This window comes from Orbicella franksi, chromosome 3 (genome assembly GCF_964199315.1).
Source record: "Orbicella franksi chromosome 3, jaOrbFran1.1, whole genome shotgun sequence".
NCBI classification, from domain to species: Eukaryota; Metazoa; Cnidaria; class Anthozoa; order Scleractinia; family Merulinidae; genus Orbicella; species Orbicella franksi.
In genome coordinates this window covers 4,095,816-4,110,845 of record NC_138147.1, presented here as the reverse complement: position 1 = coordinate 4,110,845, position 15,030 = coordinate 4,095,816, and the positions used below count along the sequence as shown (strand labels likewise).

At 40.5% G+C, this 15,030-nt stretch overlaps 2 protein-coding genes across 2 annotated transcripts in view; both read left to right on the top strand.

Moving 5' to 3' along the window:
- Nucleotides 1-1,819, top strand: part of LOC145480753 (mycolipanoate synthase-like) — a 29,853-nt gene extending 28,034 nt beyond the window's left edge. The window contains exon 14 of the mRNA XM_081459074.1: nucleotides 174-1,819. Coding sequence (XP_081315200.1) covers nucleotides 174-394 — 221 coding nt within the window. The 3' untranslated portion in view covers nucleotides 395-1,819. The remainder of the gene's footprint in view (nucleotides 1-173) is intronic.
- Nucleotides 1,820-2,621: 802 nt separating this feature from the next.
- Nucleotides 2,622-13,374, top strand: LOC145480760 (patched domain-containing protein 3-like). Its single transcript, XM_081459085.1, has 4 exons — nucleotides 2,622-3,678; nucleotides 5,945-7,165; nucleotides 7,846-8,993; nucleotides 9,772-13,374. Exons 1-4 carry the CDS (start codon nucleotides 3,605-3,607, stop codon nucleotides 10,401-10,403), a joined length of 3,075 nt encoding a protein of 1,024 aa, XP_081315211.1. The 5' UTR covers nucleotides 2,622-3,604; the 3' UTR covers nucleotides 10,404-13,374.
- The last annotated feature ends 1,656 nt before the right edge of the window (nucleotides 13,375-15,030 follow it).

Genomic DNA, 15,030 nt, shown 5'->3' with positions numbered 1-15,030 from the left:
TAAAATAGACCTCACAAAATCTAAACATACCACCAAATCGTGTTCACATAACAATGTGCAAAACCGCCTTTTCTATGCGTGTGCTGTTCTCAAACAGATTACCCTTAGATTTCTTTTATATTAATAAGTTACTCATTTTAGAAAGCATTTCTCACAAGAATCTTTTCTTTCAGGCCTCCGCATGGTGCAGCCAGGGCGACTGGTCTCCAGTGCCCAGAAGCATGCCTGGCGCAAGCGAAGAGTTGGAGCTCATCAAAGTGGGAACCTGGGACAAGTTGCGTCCGTCATAACAGGCCGACGAGTTTACAACTTGGAATTCACTGATTATTCCGATCTAAAAGCATTTTACAACATGATAGAAGCTGTATTTGCAGTGACTTTGTTAACCAGTTAGAACTATAGTAGCATAAACACACATTCCATAAGGTAATTTTCAACAAAAGTGGCTATTTGCAGCTTGCAGGTCCTTGCTGTCAAACAAAAATTGCCTCTCTTTACAAATTTTTATTTAACATCAGAATTTTCTTCAAAAATTAGCTATTAGTGCCGCAATTTTTGTTCTTTTTTTCCTTGATTAGCCGCAATTTTGGCGGTCCTTGTTGGTCAATTAAAAATGGAGCTATTGTCCCCTTGCTTCTCAAATATTTAGCAATTCTACAGCTGAGATCAGCAAGAAGAATGTTTTAACGAGTATCCAATTTATTTACAACACAAGTGAAGGACGTAGTAGCAACTTGCATGTTCTCGTTGTTAAATCAAAAAGTAAGGCTATGTTCACACTTGGTGTCTAAGAAGGGTGCCCGAGTACAATTCTCGCTGAACGCTGATGTGAACACACCTTTTTTTTTTAAGTGCATGTTTATACCACAATTCGTGCACAATGCATGTACCCGGGTACAAAGTTTCGACCTTGTGCTCGGGCACTAGATAGTACTTGGGTCTTTAGAGTACCCAGGGTCTGGATGCAACACTATTTTGGGACGGTGTCAAGGCACCAAGTGTGAACACAACCTAAGTCATTTTTCCCACTCTTTCCGTACGTGACCGTTGACCATTTCAGTATTGCAAGAAGTTGGGAAGTAGCTTGGCCTTTTATATTTAATTTTTTTGTCAAGAATAATTCGTGTGATAAGAATCGTTTTTTATTGCTTAAAATCTTTATTGTCTTAGAAAAAAGATTTAGAGAGAACTAAATGAGCTGAATTTTTCCAACTCTTTCTGCAAGTGACCGTTGGCCATTTCATTAATGTAAGAAGAAGAAACATATTATAGCTTTTTGTATTTATCTTTTTTATTATAAATAACTCGTGTGACGATAAATACTTTTTATTGTTTGACATTGTAATTGCCTGCTTTAAGAAAAGTTCATGGTGAGCTGAATAATTTGATTTTTTTAAGCACTAAAGCATTAACAAGAAACCGATGGTAACTAAGTAAGGTTAGATTTCTATAAACAAAGCTCTTCTACTCAGGAATAAAGAAACCAAAAATGTAGGCACAATTGTAGCTTTTCAAGTAGCTATCTGATATCATGACTAACTTGACTTAAGAATGCCTTGTCCGACTGAGCCTTAAGGGGAAGATGGACCGGTATCTGATATCACAGATCAGTATTTTACAATTGTTAACATCAGTTGTACTAGTTTGTCTCGTGTTCGGCTAATCCATTCCTAAACTATACAGTCACGAAGTTAACAATTAGTTTAAGAGATTGATCCGTCCGTGTGCCTTCTTTGTAAATTTTCTTTATCGATGAAAAAACCTTGCCATTTTTTAGAGCGGCTATAAAATTTTTGTGAGACTTTAATTTATAGAGTAGATTTTTTTAATAAAAGCATTTTTGTGAAACTTGACGTACTGCAGTGTTGTTTAATCATTTGCAAGTAAAACATGTAAAAATCAACGTATCTTCTAAACAAGCTGTAATGAGAGCTGCATTATCGGAGCTATGTCTACCGACTGTAAAGGTTGCTTGAAAAAAGCCACTGAAAGCCGGTAGATGAAATAACTGCACGTACCAAAATACCATCCCAGAAACATATCATTCAGTGGAGGAGCTCCACACGCCGAAACAAAATCAGATAATATGTACCGGCACAGCACCGGCGAGTTTTACAAGAACCACTGCACGCGTCTCAAGCCAGTTCACTTTATGCACAAACACAGGAGCACCCAATGACGGATTTAAGCTCTGGAGATTAATTTTAGGTTCCGCTAAAACATGTTTATCTGTTCGGTCATTCATTTCTAGGGAAACTTGAGTCCTCTCGAATTAATTAGCGCTTTTTTTCCATTTCCCTTAAACTTTAGATCCTATTGCCATTCCGAATTTTGGAGACACAAAACGACCGTTACAACAGGCATTAGAGTTTTTCCGCACAACAACCCTTATAGCTGCAAAAGCATACATTATGACATTAGACATGTAAATTCCCCGCCCGTTCGATTATAAGGGCCTGTTACTTCACGTCAAAATCTTCAAAGAGCTGACCAAGAATTGTGCACATTTTTACCTGAACGCCATATTTCTTTATTCCAAGACGTGTAGCGAAGAAGAAACAGCCTCGACAAAGTTAAAGCTATCATGTAAATAAAGAACGTTGGATCGAATCGTTAGTCTATAACAACGATTTTGTAAAGATTCTTTTTATCTGAGAAGCAACAATTTGCTTTTAAAAGTTATCTAGTCTGGTTTCATAAGGCATTTGCAAACGCACCGAGCTGAATGAAATGTACAGCAAAATCACGCCAGTTTACTTCTGAGCGCGCGACTCTTTCTTAAAAGAGACGCAGCAGCGATCTCATTTACACGCCTAAAGTCGTGAAATGTATATTTGCATTTGTAACGTTCTTTACGCGGAAAAGCTCTTTTAAATGTCTCACGTCACGAAAGCTCGAGGTGACAATCCCCCCAAGAAAATCGGAAGGGGATTAAAAGCTTTGGGTGTCCCTGACAATCAGAGAGAACTTTGTTAGTTTTAGGTCTTTTATTGGCCGATCAAAGCAACTAGTTTAATTCAAAGCCATGGATTTGGAAAGTGCTGCAGTTGATATCTGACCTGGCGCTGAGGCTTAGGGCTAAAACAAAAGAACTTTTTTGTTCGTCCCAGCCTCAGAGCCATACTAGAATTTCAGTTTTCACATGATGTCATAGCTGCTGTATTTGGTTCTTCAACATATTGAAATTCTAATCCTTTAGGACTAATAAACTCAAAATGGCTGCCGTGAGAACGCCTTACAACGTGAACAGACTACTCGTGCATCACAATTTCAATAATACGGGCTTACGTCAAGCTGGGCTGGATTCATGAATGTCATTAGCGTGCCATCTCGTCCAATCACAACACACTCTTGGAACAAGTGTTTTTGTTTCCGTTTTTAATGACAACATTCGAAGTAAAGCGATTTCTTATTCAGTTCGCTGTCACGGTCTGTTCGACCAAAGCGATAGATGGTGACTTTATTCGCTTCTTCGGTGACAAACCGGTAAAACAAGCTCTTAAGCCAAGATTTCTAATGGTTCTTCCTGACTGTTTTTTCGAGTGAAAACCGTTCAGCTGTTTTATTCATTGGGCCATAAAACAGTTTTGTCGACGCTTTGTCAATGACTACAAGGAGCAAGGAAACATTTTCCAATCCGGCCGAAGAGGTCGTGGAAACGACCAGCGACTTAAAGAGGTATCTGCTAATATGTCATTTTAGGAGATTTAACGTTTGATTTTAATTCCCACGTGTGGCCAGAGCTGAGTGTTGGCGAACAGGCAATCACCGGTTGACCGATGAGTAAGGTTCAATTTGTACGTCACATTTCAGCCCTGTCAGATGTAATTCAAGCCCTCAAAAATTCCTCGAAGTCGCCTGTAATCTACTCAATACCTCCCCCCTCCAAAAATGAAAATGATTGCGAAGTACTGCGCGTACTGAAGTATTTAATAATGTTAACTGCGGCGTGTTTTACCGAAACAACTAACCGATCGATTGCATAATCAGTCATCTTCAACTTTCATTTTATAATCGTGTATAAATGCCAAAACTGAGTCCTTTACCTGCAAATATACCAATGAGGCTACAGCTGACACAGCGCTTCACGGGAAAACTGAAAAAAAAATCGAATCATATTTAATTTTTCCCTGGATAAAATCTTAATTCTTGTATCAAAGAAGACAATTAAAAGTTCACTTAGAATTGTCCACATTGCAGGAAATTATACATGATTTAGGGCAAAATTGTATTAATATTATACCCTGTAACTTTTCCGTCATTGCCATAGTGTAAAAGAACTGCAGCAGAACTGGGGCGATCTTATATGTAGACGTGAATGAAGGTTACGTAACGCCAATCCCATAGCGAACGGGATGGATTGCAATAGTTGTTCCTCTTTGTTCTGGAGAGAAAACTGAAAACGAGAGCTAAACTAAAATTCTGGATGGAAGCGCGCGCGCGATGGAAGCGTGCGATGTAAATCGCTTCTGGTCGTTTCATCCATGCATGCATTTATCGAGCTAAAAATTTCCATGAGAACAAGTAACCTAGAGTCCTTTATCTGTTCGGTTAGTTACAAATGCTTTAACAAGACGAAATGAAGAATGATGAAAACAAGAATCACAAATTGAAGTGAATGTTGGGTAACACCTGCAACCCATCCAGTTTTCTATGGGAATTGGTCTAACCAGCGTAATCTTTATTCAAGCCTAAGATAAACCAAAGTTATGCAGTGTTTGTCGTTCCAGTGATGCTCTTGATGAGTGCAACGTTCACTTTGCTTTTTAATAAGAATTTCACCCAAATTTTCATCATTTTATGGGGCGAATTATGCCTATTCAACAGGATCCGTTACGTAAATATTTCAAGGGCTCATATTTGATTTCAAATTTGTCTAGTGAAAGCAAAATCAACTTGTGGTCGCCCATTGTATAGATCATACTCAGGATTTCCGTCTTTTACTGTACTAAAATATCCCCAGTATCGTTTTCACCTTTGACAGAACAACGTGAATTTTTGAATCATTTGCTTACATATTACACTTTCCGAACCTTTCCGGTTAAGTCTTGGAAAGACTGGCAATTGCTATAAACTAATGAGACACGGCAGATCGCCTCCGGATCTGTCACAAGCTGTATTTCTGAGTGTTTCGAACTTAATGAACCGATAAACCGTGAAAAGCATAATTGCCACGTGATTGTTGTTGAAGTTTACATTTGAGAATTCGATTACAAAAGAACGTAAGCACAGAAATTGTTGATAAGCTGAGCTAAAAAAAAGCCTCAATGATGAAAATTCTTGGAATGGTTTAACTACCAACTAATGTAACCCAAAAGAAAAAATACCCTAAGGGTTTTATGCCTTACATGAATCGAAGATTGCAAACAATTTTTCAGGTGAACAGCTGGAAGCTCTGCCAGTCAACAATACCCAAAGCTCTGCCAGTCATAGCCTCCTCCAGGCGTTCAGTTAGTTGGGTGTAGCTTGAGAAACGGCAATAGCAAAAAGAAGAGAGGGGGGCTACGCTGTTCAATATTACCCAAACTGTTGGTGTAAAGGAACACTACTAAAAGTAGTTAGGAACTGGCAACGTTTCTATAAGTACAGTATTGCAAACAAAATTCACCGTTACGTAATCAGCATAAACTCATTTAATACAATTTATGAAAAACTCCTGCATGAAACTTGGCAAACTGTTTTCCGAAATCTGCGAGAGAAGGGAAGACAAAATTGATTGCAAAATGCTTGATCCTTTATTTCTGAACACCATGGGTCTCACCTAACCAGTGCCTTTCTATTAACGGACAGGTATTTAACGCCCTATTGGAGTACACTCTGGAGGATTCTGTTGTCTTCAAATCCCTCTCTTTCTCAGAGTTAATCCATGTACAAGTTTGGAGTTTGGTGTGTTTCATTTTAATGTCAAGAATACCTTTCTTATCTAGAATGTTTGTGATTTCAGCTGTTGCTGCCCACGCCGATTCAATCCATGTCTTGTGTGGTCGTCTTTCTGCAGCTGGTATTTGCGTCTTTTGGAGCGATTCTTCGCTTGTTATGGTGAAGGAATCGCCAAACATCCTCTCATAACAATCCAAGTATGTCTTGTGTTCGTCAGTGTGTGCTCCGTTGGATTTGTTTGGTTCCAATCAGAAACCAGAACTGTAAAACTTTTCATCCCTCAAAGCAGCAAGTCCATTGAAGATTTAGACACCGCTGAGAAATACTTCAGAGTTAAGATTCGAGAGGAAATCGTCCTTTTGGTGGCGTCTTCTGATCATCCCAATGTTCTTGCCCCTGAGTGTCTCAAGCAGGCCTTTGAAGCGCACAACGCGGTTATTGGATTGGAATCTTATTCCGACTTCTGTGTCACGCTGGCAGGAAACAAATCCAAGTCACCAGACGAATGTATGATGATTAACGCGCTGGAATTTGCGCAGTTCAATGAGAGTAAGTTAGACGGTAAAGACCTCCAGCAGGTTCAACACGAGCTAGACAAAGCGTACAACAACACGGCGCTGATGCGAAATGGACGTCCATTCTGGTACAACTTCAACCGCATGTTTGGTGATGCCAACCGAGAAGGTGGAAGCATAACCGAGGCGAAAGCACTGCAAATGGTGTACTTCATCCGTGACCCTAGTGACGACGAAACGAACGAAAAGATTATTGATTGGGAGAAGACTTTCATCGACAAAGTGGCCTCTTTAGTGGGCAAACTCAGTTGTTTTGAAGTCCACTACTCAAGTGAGAGAAGCCTGGACGATGCCATCGCTGAGAGCAGCGGATCTGATGTCAGCTGGGTCTCAATCACTTTCACTCTCATGATCACCTTCGCTTGTTTCATACTTGGTAAGTTCTTGAATCCGCTGACCGGTCACTCTTTGCTCGCTAATGCAGGAGTGTTTGCAGTGGCCCTGGGGATTTTGGCTGGGCTTGGCCTCTCCATGTGGTTTCGGGTACCATTCGTCAGTATCGTGGGAGTCTTGCCATTCTTGGTTCTGGGAATCGGTATCGATGACATGTTTATCATGGTGGATGAGCTTGATCGACAGCCACGGGAACTGTCAAAGACCGAAACAATTAAGGCTGTTATGAAACATTCGGGAGCAACTGTTACCATGACAACAGTGACAGACTTGGTAGCGTTCGCGGTGAGCACTTCCACCTCGTTTCCAGCGATCAGGTAAATAGATGAAATTTGGATAATAAAGCGCCTCCCTGATTCGTTCTTCATTGCCAATACAACTTTTAGACCAGAAATGTATAGTTGGAGTGAATTATGCCACCATACCTACATTAAGAGAACGGTTCTGACAACTCAAAGTTACAACTCCAAAGCCAGGAATATGCAGGACGAGGAACCTACAATAGCTTATTCACTGCCTTTACAGATGAAATATCTCTTTCGTCTTTTGTGAGATTAAATTTTAATTATATTGGCGGCAATATAAGAGTTGTTGCGTAATTGTACTAGATGATGCAATTTTCTTTAGAGAAATTCCATGTTGCAACAATTCCCTTGAACGCATCTTGAAAATTTCGTGCAACAGGGTTGGACCTTTTAGAAGTTCGTTCACCTGAAAATCTACATTTCCATTCATTTTCATTCCCTCGTGTATTCCTTTAATTTGTACGGTCCTAAATAATCTAACCACGATTGCTTGGGCTTTTGGTGTTCTTACTTCTAATGGTTGGCAGTTCACTGAAAGAAATCATTCAAAATTGGCAGCTGTATTATTTGTACCCACTTAAATGACATAGGAAACGTCGGCAAGGTTTAATTGAATTCAACTTCAAGTCAGTGTTTTTTTAGTTTTGCTACATGTCTACCCGAAGTAAAACGCCACTTTTTGTTTTCTTCAGGTATTTCTGTATCTACGCTGCGCTGACAGTCACTTTTTCATTTCTCATGATTGTGACATTCTTCGTGGCCATTATGTCATATGAAGTGAAAAGAATCAAATCGGGCCGCAGAGATTGTTTACCATTCTGCTTTGCACCTCAACCAAAGGAGGGCGCGCCAGCCTGGGACGAACCTCGTCCACAGACCTCAAATCGGGCCATGCAGCGGTGGGGTAAGTTCTTGACCCATCCTGTAACGAAATGTGTGGTCATATGCTTCTCGCTATTGCTGCTTGGTGCTGGAATATACGGAGTAACCCAAGTGGAAGAAGCGTTTGATAGACGAATCCTGGCAAAAGATGATACCTACTTGAAGCGATTCTTGACTGCTCAAGAAGACAATTTTGATGTGTCCATTCCGGTGAGCATCGTGGAGAATAGCGATATTGATTACGAGCTGGACTCCACCCAGGAACAGATCAGAGAGCTGACAAATATAGTCACAAGCAATACTTATTTCAGAAAGGAACTATCACTGTCTTGGATGAACTCATTTTCTCAGTATGCCAAGATGTATAAGAAGGACATAACCGGTCCTAGATTTTTGTCCGAGTTGAAGGCATTTCTTCGCATCTCCAACTTTTCCTATTTCAATCAAGACTTGAAGTTTTCCGAAGACGGCACAAAGCTGCAAGCTTCTCGTGTCCTCGGTTTTATGAAGAGTGACGGCAGCTCCACCTTCCAGAAAAACGCCATGCTTACACTCCGAGATGACATCGCAGAAAAGTCCAAACTCGATGCCTTTCCAATCACTCGACCGTTTATATTCTTTGAACAGTATGTTTTAATATCAACGGAGACAATAAGGAACCTGATAATCGCAGGCCTAGCGGTGTTTATTGTCACAAGCCCCTTTCTGGTGGACTGTACTGTGGCGTTACTGGTGGTGCTCAACTTTGCAGCCTTAATTTGCGAGCTATTTGGGCTGATGGTTATCTGGAATGTGTCCCTTAACACCGTGTCCATGATCAACCTCGTAATGGCTATTGGATTCGCAGTCGATTACAGCGCGCACATTGCGCATGCGTACGTCGCGTCAACCAAGTTAACAGCCAGTGAGCGAGTAGTGGAAGCTTTGAGCACTGTGGGTGCGAGTGTCTTAATGGGAGGTACGTCAGCTTTTTTATCCTATCAGAGAAGCTTTATTTAGCATTGTAGAAAGCTTAGATAAATGTTTTCAATTTAAACTCAACCTTGGGTTCGTACTTTCCAAATTTCTCTAGTGTTACCAGTAAAATACATTCTCAGTATAGTTTGAATTCACTGACCAGGGAACAGGTGCATGTGAAGGGATCAAAACATTAATCGCTACATACGACGTACACTTTTCAAGATAGACCTCAAAATTTCCAGAACTAACGTTTAACGAATGTTTCACAGATCGATCAGATTTTTCCATGGTTCCATTTTCTTTGCTTTCATTGGCCATGGCTCTTGACCGATGAGCACGCGAGAACTCTCTCAGTTATTGTAAAACTTGTAAACAGTCGCAAAAGAGATGAGAACAGACCGAGTAAAACTAATCAATGTAAACCCTTCTTGGTGTTAACTTAATTTCTAGGATAAGTTCACGAATGGGGAGCTCACAAATTTGTCAATGACCACACTGAGATAACTTGTAATCATATCCTTTATTTGAATTGTTTCTTCATGTATAGCGTCCCCAATTAGAACAGCTTGTACTAAATAAATACAGTGACACTTAAATAAAGTGATTTTTTAAATTCTTATTATTATTTTTACTGTCATTAATTCTGTTGTATTATGCCCTGAACATATGCATACGACGTTTCCTATATTTCCATTCAGGTAGCTTTTGTTAGTTTGTGAAAGGCGCACTGTGTCTTTTATGTGAGTTTTAACTGTTGTTTGTGTTTGTGGCTGCAGGATTCAGTACCTTCCTCGGCATGATCGTGCTGGCGTTCGCCGCTTCGGAGATCTTCCGGATATTCTTCCGAATGTTCTTCGGCATTGTCGTGCTCGGTCTCCTTCACGGACTGTGTATTATGCCCGTTTATCTGTCCTTAATGTGCTGGAGACCTGCTGTTAACAGACCTCCTTCGGTGAGTGACAGTGCTGAGAAAGTGAACGACGGTTTACACTTGGAATCGATTGGAAGTGAAGAGAAAGTCGGCGCGAACGATCTTACGGGTTCACCACTGTCTGGAGGCTGTGTGGAAGAGACTCGGGAACCAAACAACGCTGAGCAAACCACGCAAAAGGGCGAAGACGGAAAAGATGGTGAAGTCGGAATTCAAAATAACGCGGTAACAACTGATGACGAAAACGACGTTGGAGAGAACAAACAGGACAACACGATAATCAGTGATCCTGAGCTCAACAAGTACAAAGTAGAGAATGGTGAAGAGCTTGCTCACGGCGTCTCGGAGAAAACAGACACCCATAAAAATGACGAGACTTTAACTCCTGCGCCTGTAAACAAGCTTGAACAATCCACGCCAATAGCCAATAGCAATGAGGACACTGCACATGCGTCAAAGGACACAGACGGGGAATAGGACTCTGTAGCCAATAAGAGAAACGAACAGCATCCGGCTCGCAGAGTGCATTTGCAAAAAGCTCCTCAAGTCACTTTAGTAGGCATAAAACAGCTATAATTTTCTGTCGTGCCTATTGGTTATTCTTTTCGCGAGGTAATGCTATCAAATTGATACAGAGTCGATATAAACCCGGCACTTGTGTACTTTTTACACTGATCAGTTTCTTTGAGCTGTTGTCAGTTTTTGTCACTTTGCTGGATTTGTCCTAATATTGTTTCGAAAATTATCGCAAAAAATCCTTATTTTTTAATTCAATTTCGTAAATAGGTTAATAATGAGTCCAATTATGCATATATCTTTACTTTTTGTTCTTATGTCTTCATTTTTATTTATTAAAAAAATAATTATACCTTGCCAATAATTGGCTGCTCCGAAATTGCGGTCTTAATTAAAGAGTCGAATTGAGAGGTCATACGAGCCCCTAATCAAAGCATTTTTGCTGATCCTGGCCATGTTCTCAGGGTAAGGATAGTTCAAAATATTGATTTCGTGACGGAGAACCCAATTTGGCTGAGCATGCAGGAAGGAGGAAAATTTTGCTTAACTCAGAAGGCAAATGCGGAGTAGTTTACCTCGGTTATTTTTTGTTTGATTGACACAAAAAGCAATATATTTCTATAAATTTATAGGGTGTTGGGATATATTTAACAATCATTCGCCAAAGGCGAGGTAACTATTAATGTATTTATAGGTTGCCTTCAACGCCCAGGCGGCAACACAGCCAGGAAGCGTGGCATGTATTTGTATGTTGAATATTTATCGTATATAATCGATAAAAGTGCCGTTTTTTGTCACTGACTTATGTATTTTAGCACGACGTTTTGGCTAACTCTTAAGCCTTCTGATGAAGGTTTAAGAGTTAGCCGAAACGTCTTGCTAAAATATACAAGTCAGTGACAAAAAAAGCACTTTTATCGATTATGTCATCTCCTGACTACATTTACTCAATTTTTATTTATCGTATAGCCTACATGTAAAATTAAGATTAGTACTGTACACCTAAGTAATGCCACAGGAATCCTAAGGAAACAAAAACATTAAACCAGAAACTGAGTTTCTGTCATTTTTAGAGTATGATTACACTTTGCTCCACTCCATAATGCATAAAAGCGAACTTCATTCTCATCTACACTTGACCGTTCACAGCCTCTTTATTTTTCAACGCACGAGAAGGAAAAAGCGAGCGTGAAGCTTGAGGTGGTGGGGGCGGGCATGCGACCGAAGCAAGCTAAACGAATTGTCCTCACCCCGTACCCCGTCAAGTCTCCCGTTTGTCGTTGGCGTCCAGTTCTCTCGCGATTCTAACCGCGAGTTCTACGATTAAACAAAAAATAAGTGAAAATATAGGGCTGTGAACGGTCTACATCTACACCAGAAGCAGTGCTAGCCCACTAATAGATCGTTTACTTGGTGGTCATATATAACCTCTATAAACGTTACCGAATGTTACCAAAGAGATTTTTTCTTAGGAATAGAACTAATTCTGGGACCAAAGGACAGAAATTTTACCATTGCAGTTGGAAGCCTGTTGAACAGGCGGATTAACGGGGCAGAGTACGAAACGCAATACACGAGCGTGGAGTGCGTGTTCGCCCTCAGCGCTCGTGTGCCGCATTTCTCGCTCTGCCCATGCCCAGCTGATCCGCCTGTTCTGCGGGTTAACTGCTTGGGGAAGAGCAAACCGCCGCCATGATGTCATGTGAAAACGCTCTTTTCTGGGACGGGAGGAAGTTTACAGTATTGTGGCCACCTTGATTTTATGTCAATAGAACGATTGCATTACATGTATTGTGCCATTTTTATTTTTACCATGTTCGAGTTAAGATATTTTCCTGAAAATTTTGGAAAAGGTTTTTTTTTTTTTTTTTTTTTTTTTTTTGGCTCTCACGGCTTGTATAAAATCATGACCGCAGCTTGTACATGCTGTCACTTTTTTTTCCATTTCATGATCCAGATTTAGAGAACTGACGTGGCTTATCATCTACGCATGTACCATCATAGACCTGAATTCTTAACAATTTCTTCTCTTTCCCTTTTTTAAAGAGAAGCCATTGGGGAATTGAGAGGGTGGTAAAGGTGGGGTACCAATCACGCATCACACTGAATTTTTCTATTAAATCACGCACCACGGAGAATTTTTTCACCAATCGGGCGCCACGTGAAAAGAAGTAAGCACATCGCCAATGTTACTTTCTCGACCCTAAAAGCGTCGTTAAAAGAAGAACTCTGCCGATTCAACCACAAAAATGCATCGGCAAATATGTGACCTCTCACGCGAAAACGTTCCTTACGGTATCCGTTCGAACGGCTGAACGCACGGCAAGTGAACGGATAATTTGAAGAACGATACTTGTTCCAAGATATCTTAAGGTTACTTGGTTCTACATGAGTCGATAACCACTGAATATAATGAGTAATGACTCCAGAAACGATTTAATGAAATGCAAACTGTGAAGGTAAATGTGAGGGATTCATGAGATGTGGGCTGTGTAGGTATGTGTTGGGAATTAATACGATGAAAGCTCTGTTGGCATGTGTGGGGGATAAATGAGATGTAGGCTGTGTAGGTATATGTGGGGGATTAATGAGATGTAGGCTGTGTAGGTATATGTGGGGGATTAATGAGATGTAGGCTGTGTAGGTATATGTGAGGGATTGATGAGATGTAAGCTGTGTAGGTATATGTGGGGGATTAATGAGATGTAAGCTGTGTAGGTATATGTAGGGGATTAATGAGATGTAGGCTATATAAGCAATGGTCGTTCGCTCATTCAAAAAATTGCCGTCTTAAATTTGCGTTTTGCTTAAGAAGAAAGCAGCGAACCTTAAAAACACCACAGAAAAAAATCGCTGTTGATTTAAAAAAATAACATTATGAAACTCTAGTAACAGAATTTCTCCGGCTCATAATTTATTGAACAGCGCGCAGCGGCCGTGTTCGCTTCTCTTGATCATCATCGTCAACCAAAATTCGGATTCACTTCATGAGGCATTAATTTCCTATAATAAGGTATAGTCGATCATCTTGGGTAGCGACTGTGCAAAGGACATTTCTGAGGATTGCTTGTGACCCGAATCGACGAGCGAAATGCGACAAAAAAAGGGCTGCATAAAACGGGTGGGTAAGGTGAGATCTTACTGTCCAATCTGGTGTTCAATTTTCGCGCGAACAAAATAGAAAACTGAGTTCTTCTGAAACTGCTAATAATCGCGTGAGTGAAAAATATTGCGAATAACGTTGTGCTCTTCCAAGAAGCTGTTGACGTTGGAAAGAAACTTAACAAATCGTGTTGGAGGAAAACCATATCATAGGAGAAAGCATTGGCTCTATTGGTTTTGGCAACAAGTGAACTGACCGGTTACAAATAAAACTGACGGGGAACATAAGCAATTAAATCGGTAAAGAGGGATACGATTGATTAACCTAGGGACCCACTTTCAAAAGAAACTCTTTCTGTCAGTAAGAGGAACAAAAAGTCGAGCGCGTAAAAACACAAGCGTCTTTGAGAAGCCAGGGAGGGAAACATGATTGCGCTTTCTAAAACACAGAACAGCCTGTTAACTAAAATTAACAAATAGCGATCCTCAAGAACCACTCCCTTTATCTTATATTCAGGAAAATATCAAAACACTGTTTGTGTCTGGTGGAGGGAATAAATTCTTACCTTTCTGCCTCTAATTTAACGAAGGATAAGAACTTGTAACTCTGCAATAAACACAAATAAGGACACATCATCACTTGAGTAGAGTGAAAAACTACATCGTTAAGTGTTTTGTTTCTTCACCTTGTTCCGCAGCTCTTGAACGAATGACTAGCTCGACTAGAACACAGATATTTATTACAGCCTGTGAAATCGTGCCTTGCAGTAATTGGGCCGCTATTCCCCATTCCCCATTCTCTATTCCCCATTCCTCGATTTCCCTTTCCCTGTTTTAAACGTAGCATAAAGGAAAAGGGAACTGTCACAAAAGCCAAATCTTTGTCAGTTTGTGTGGAGCTTGGAAATTTTGCCCAACAAATCTTCGCACAGAAAAAAACGCCCAGACGTTTTGCCGCAAAAATTTAATGGCCCGAGGCTGTGCAGGTAAGTCCATGATTGATAAGCGCATCTCCTTAGAAGGGGGGTGGGGGTGGGGGGGGGGAATAATAACACTAAGGTTTTCTCTTTCCTTTAGAAAAAAAACATTCACCTTTTTCACTTAATTTCGTTACTGGGCCTGTATCTTCGCACAGAAACCAATGATGATCACTGCAAACTTAAAAACCATCCGCGTTAAGGCCTCTAGGCCTCAGTCTTGTTTAGATATGTACATAATGTTGCAGTTGTAAGTAAAACGCGTAACAGCGTTACGGGAAACGGTGTCACGCGAGTCCACGTAGATTTTTTTGTTATTTATTTTGATTTCGCCTGAGTAGCACCCCTGTTGGCGTAAACGACGCTTTGGTTTACCAAATGGCTCTCCGGTTAGCTTAGGTAGCACTGACTCGACAGCAGTTGTAGCTCTTACCAGTGTGAGGGTTGCACGATGTGAAACGTCTGAAACCCTTACGGTTATAGAGAGTTGAAGAAAAGTCAAGTTAGAG

Coding starts and splice junctions, on each gene's coding strand:
- LOC145480760 (XM_081459085.1), top strand. CDS start 3,605: ATGACTACAAGGAGCAAGGAAACATTTTCCAATCCGGCCGAAGAGGTC. Junction 3,679..5,944: donor ACGACCAGCGACTTAAAGAG/GTATCTGCTAAT, acceptor TTGTGATTTCAG/CTGTTGCTGCCCACGCCGAT. Junction 8,994..9,771: donor TGCGAGTGTCTTAATGGGAG/GTACGTCAGCTT, acceptor TTGTGGCTGCAG/GATTCAGTACCTTCCTCGGC.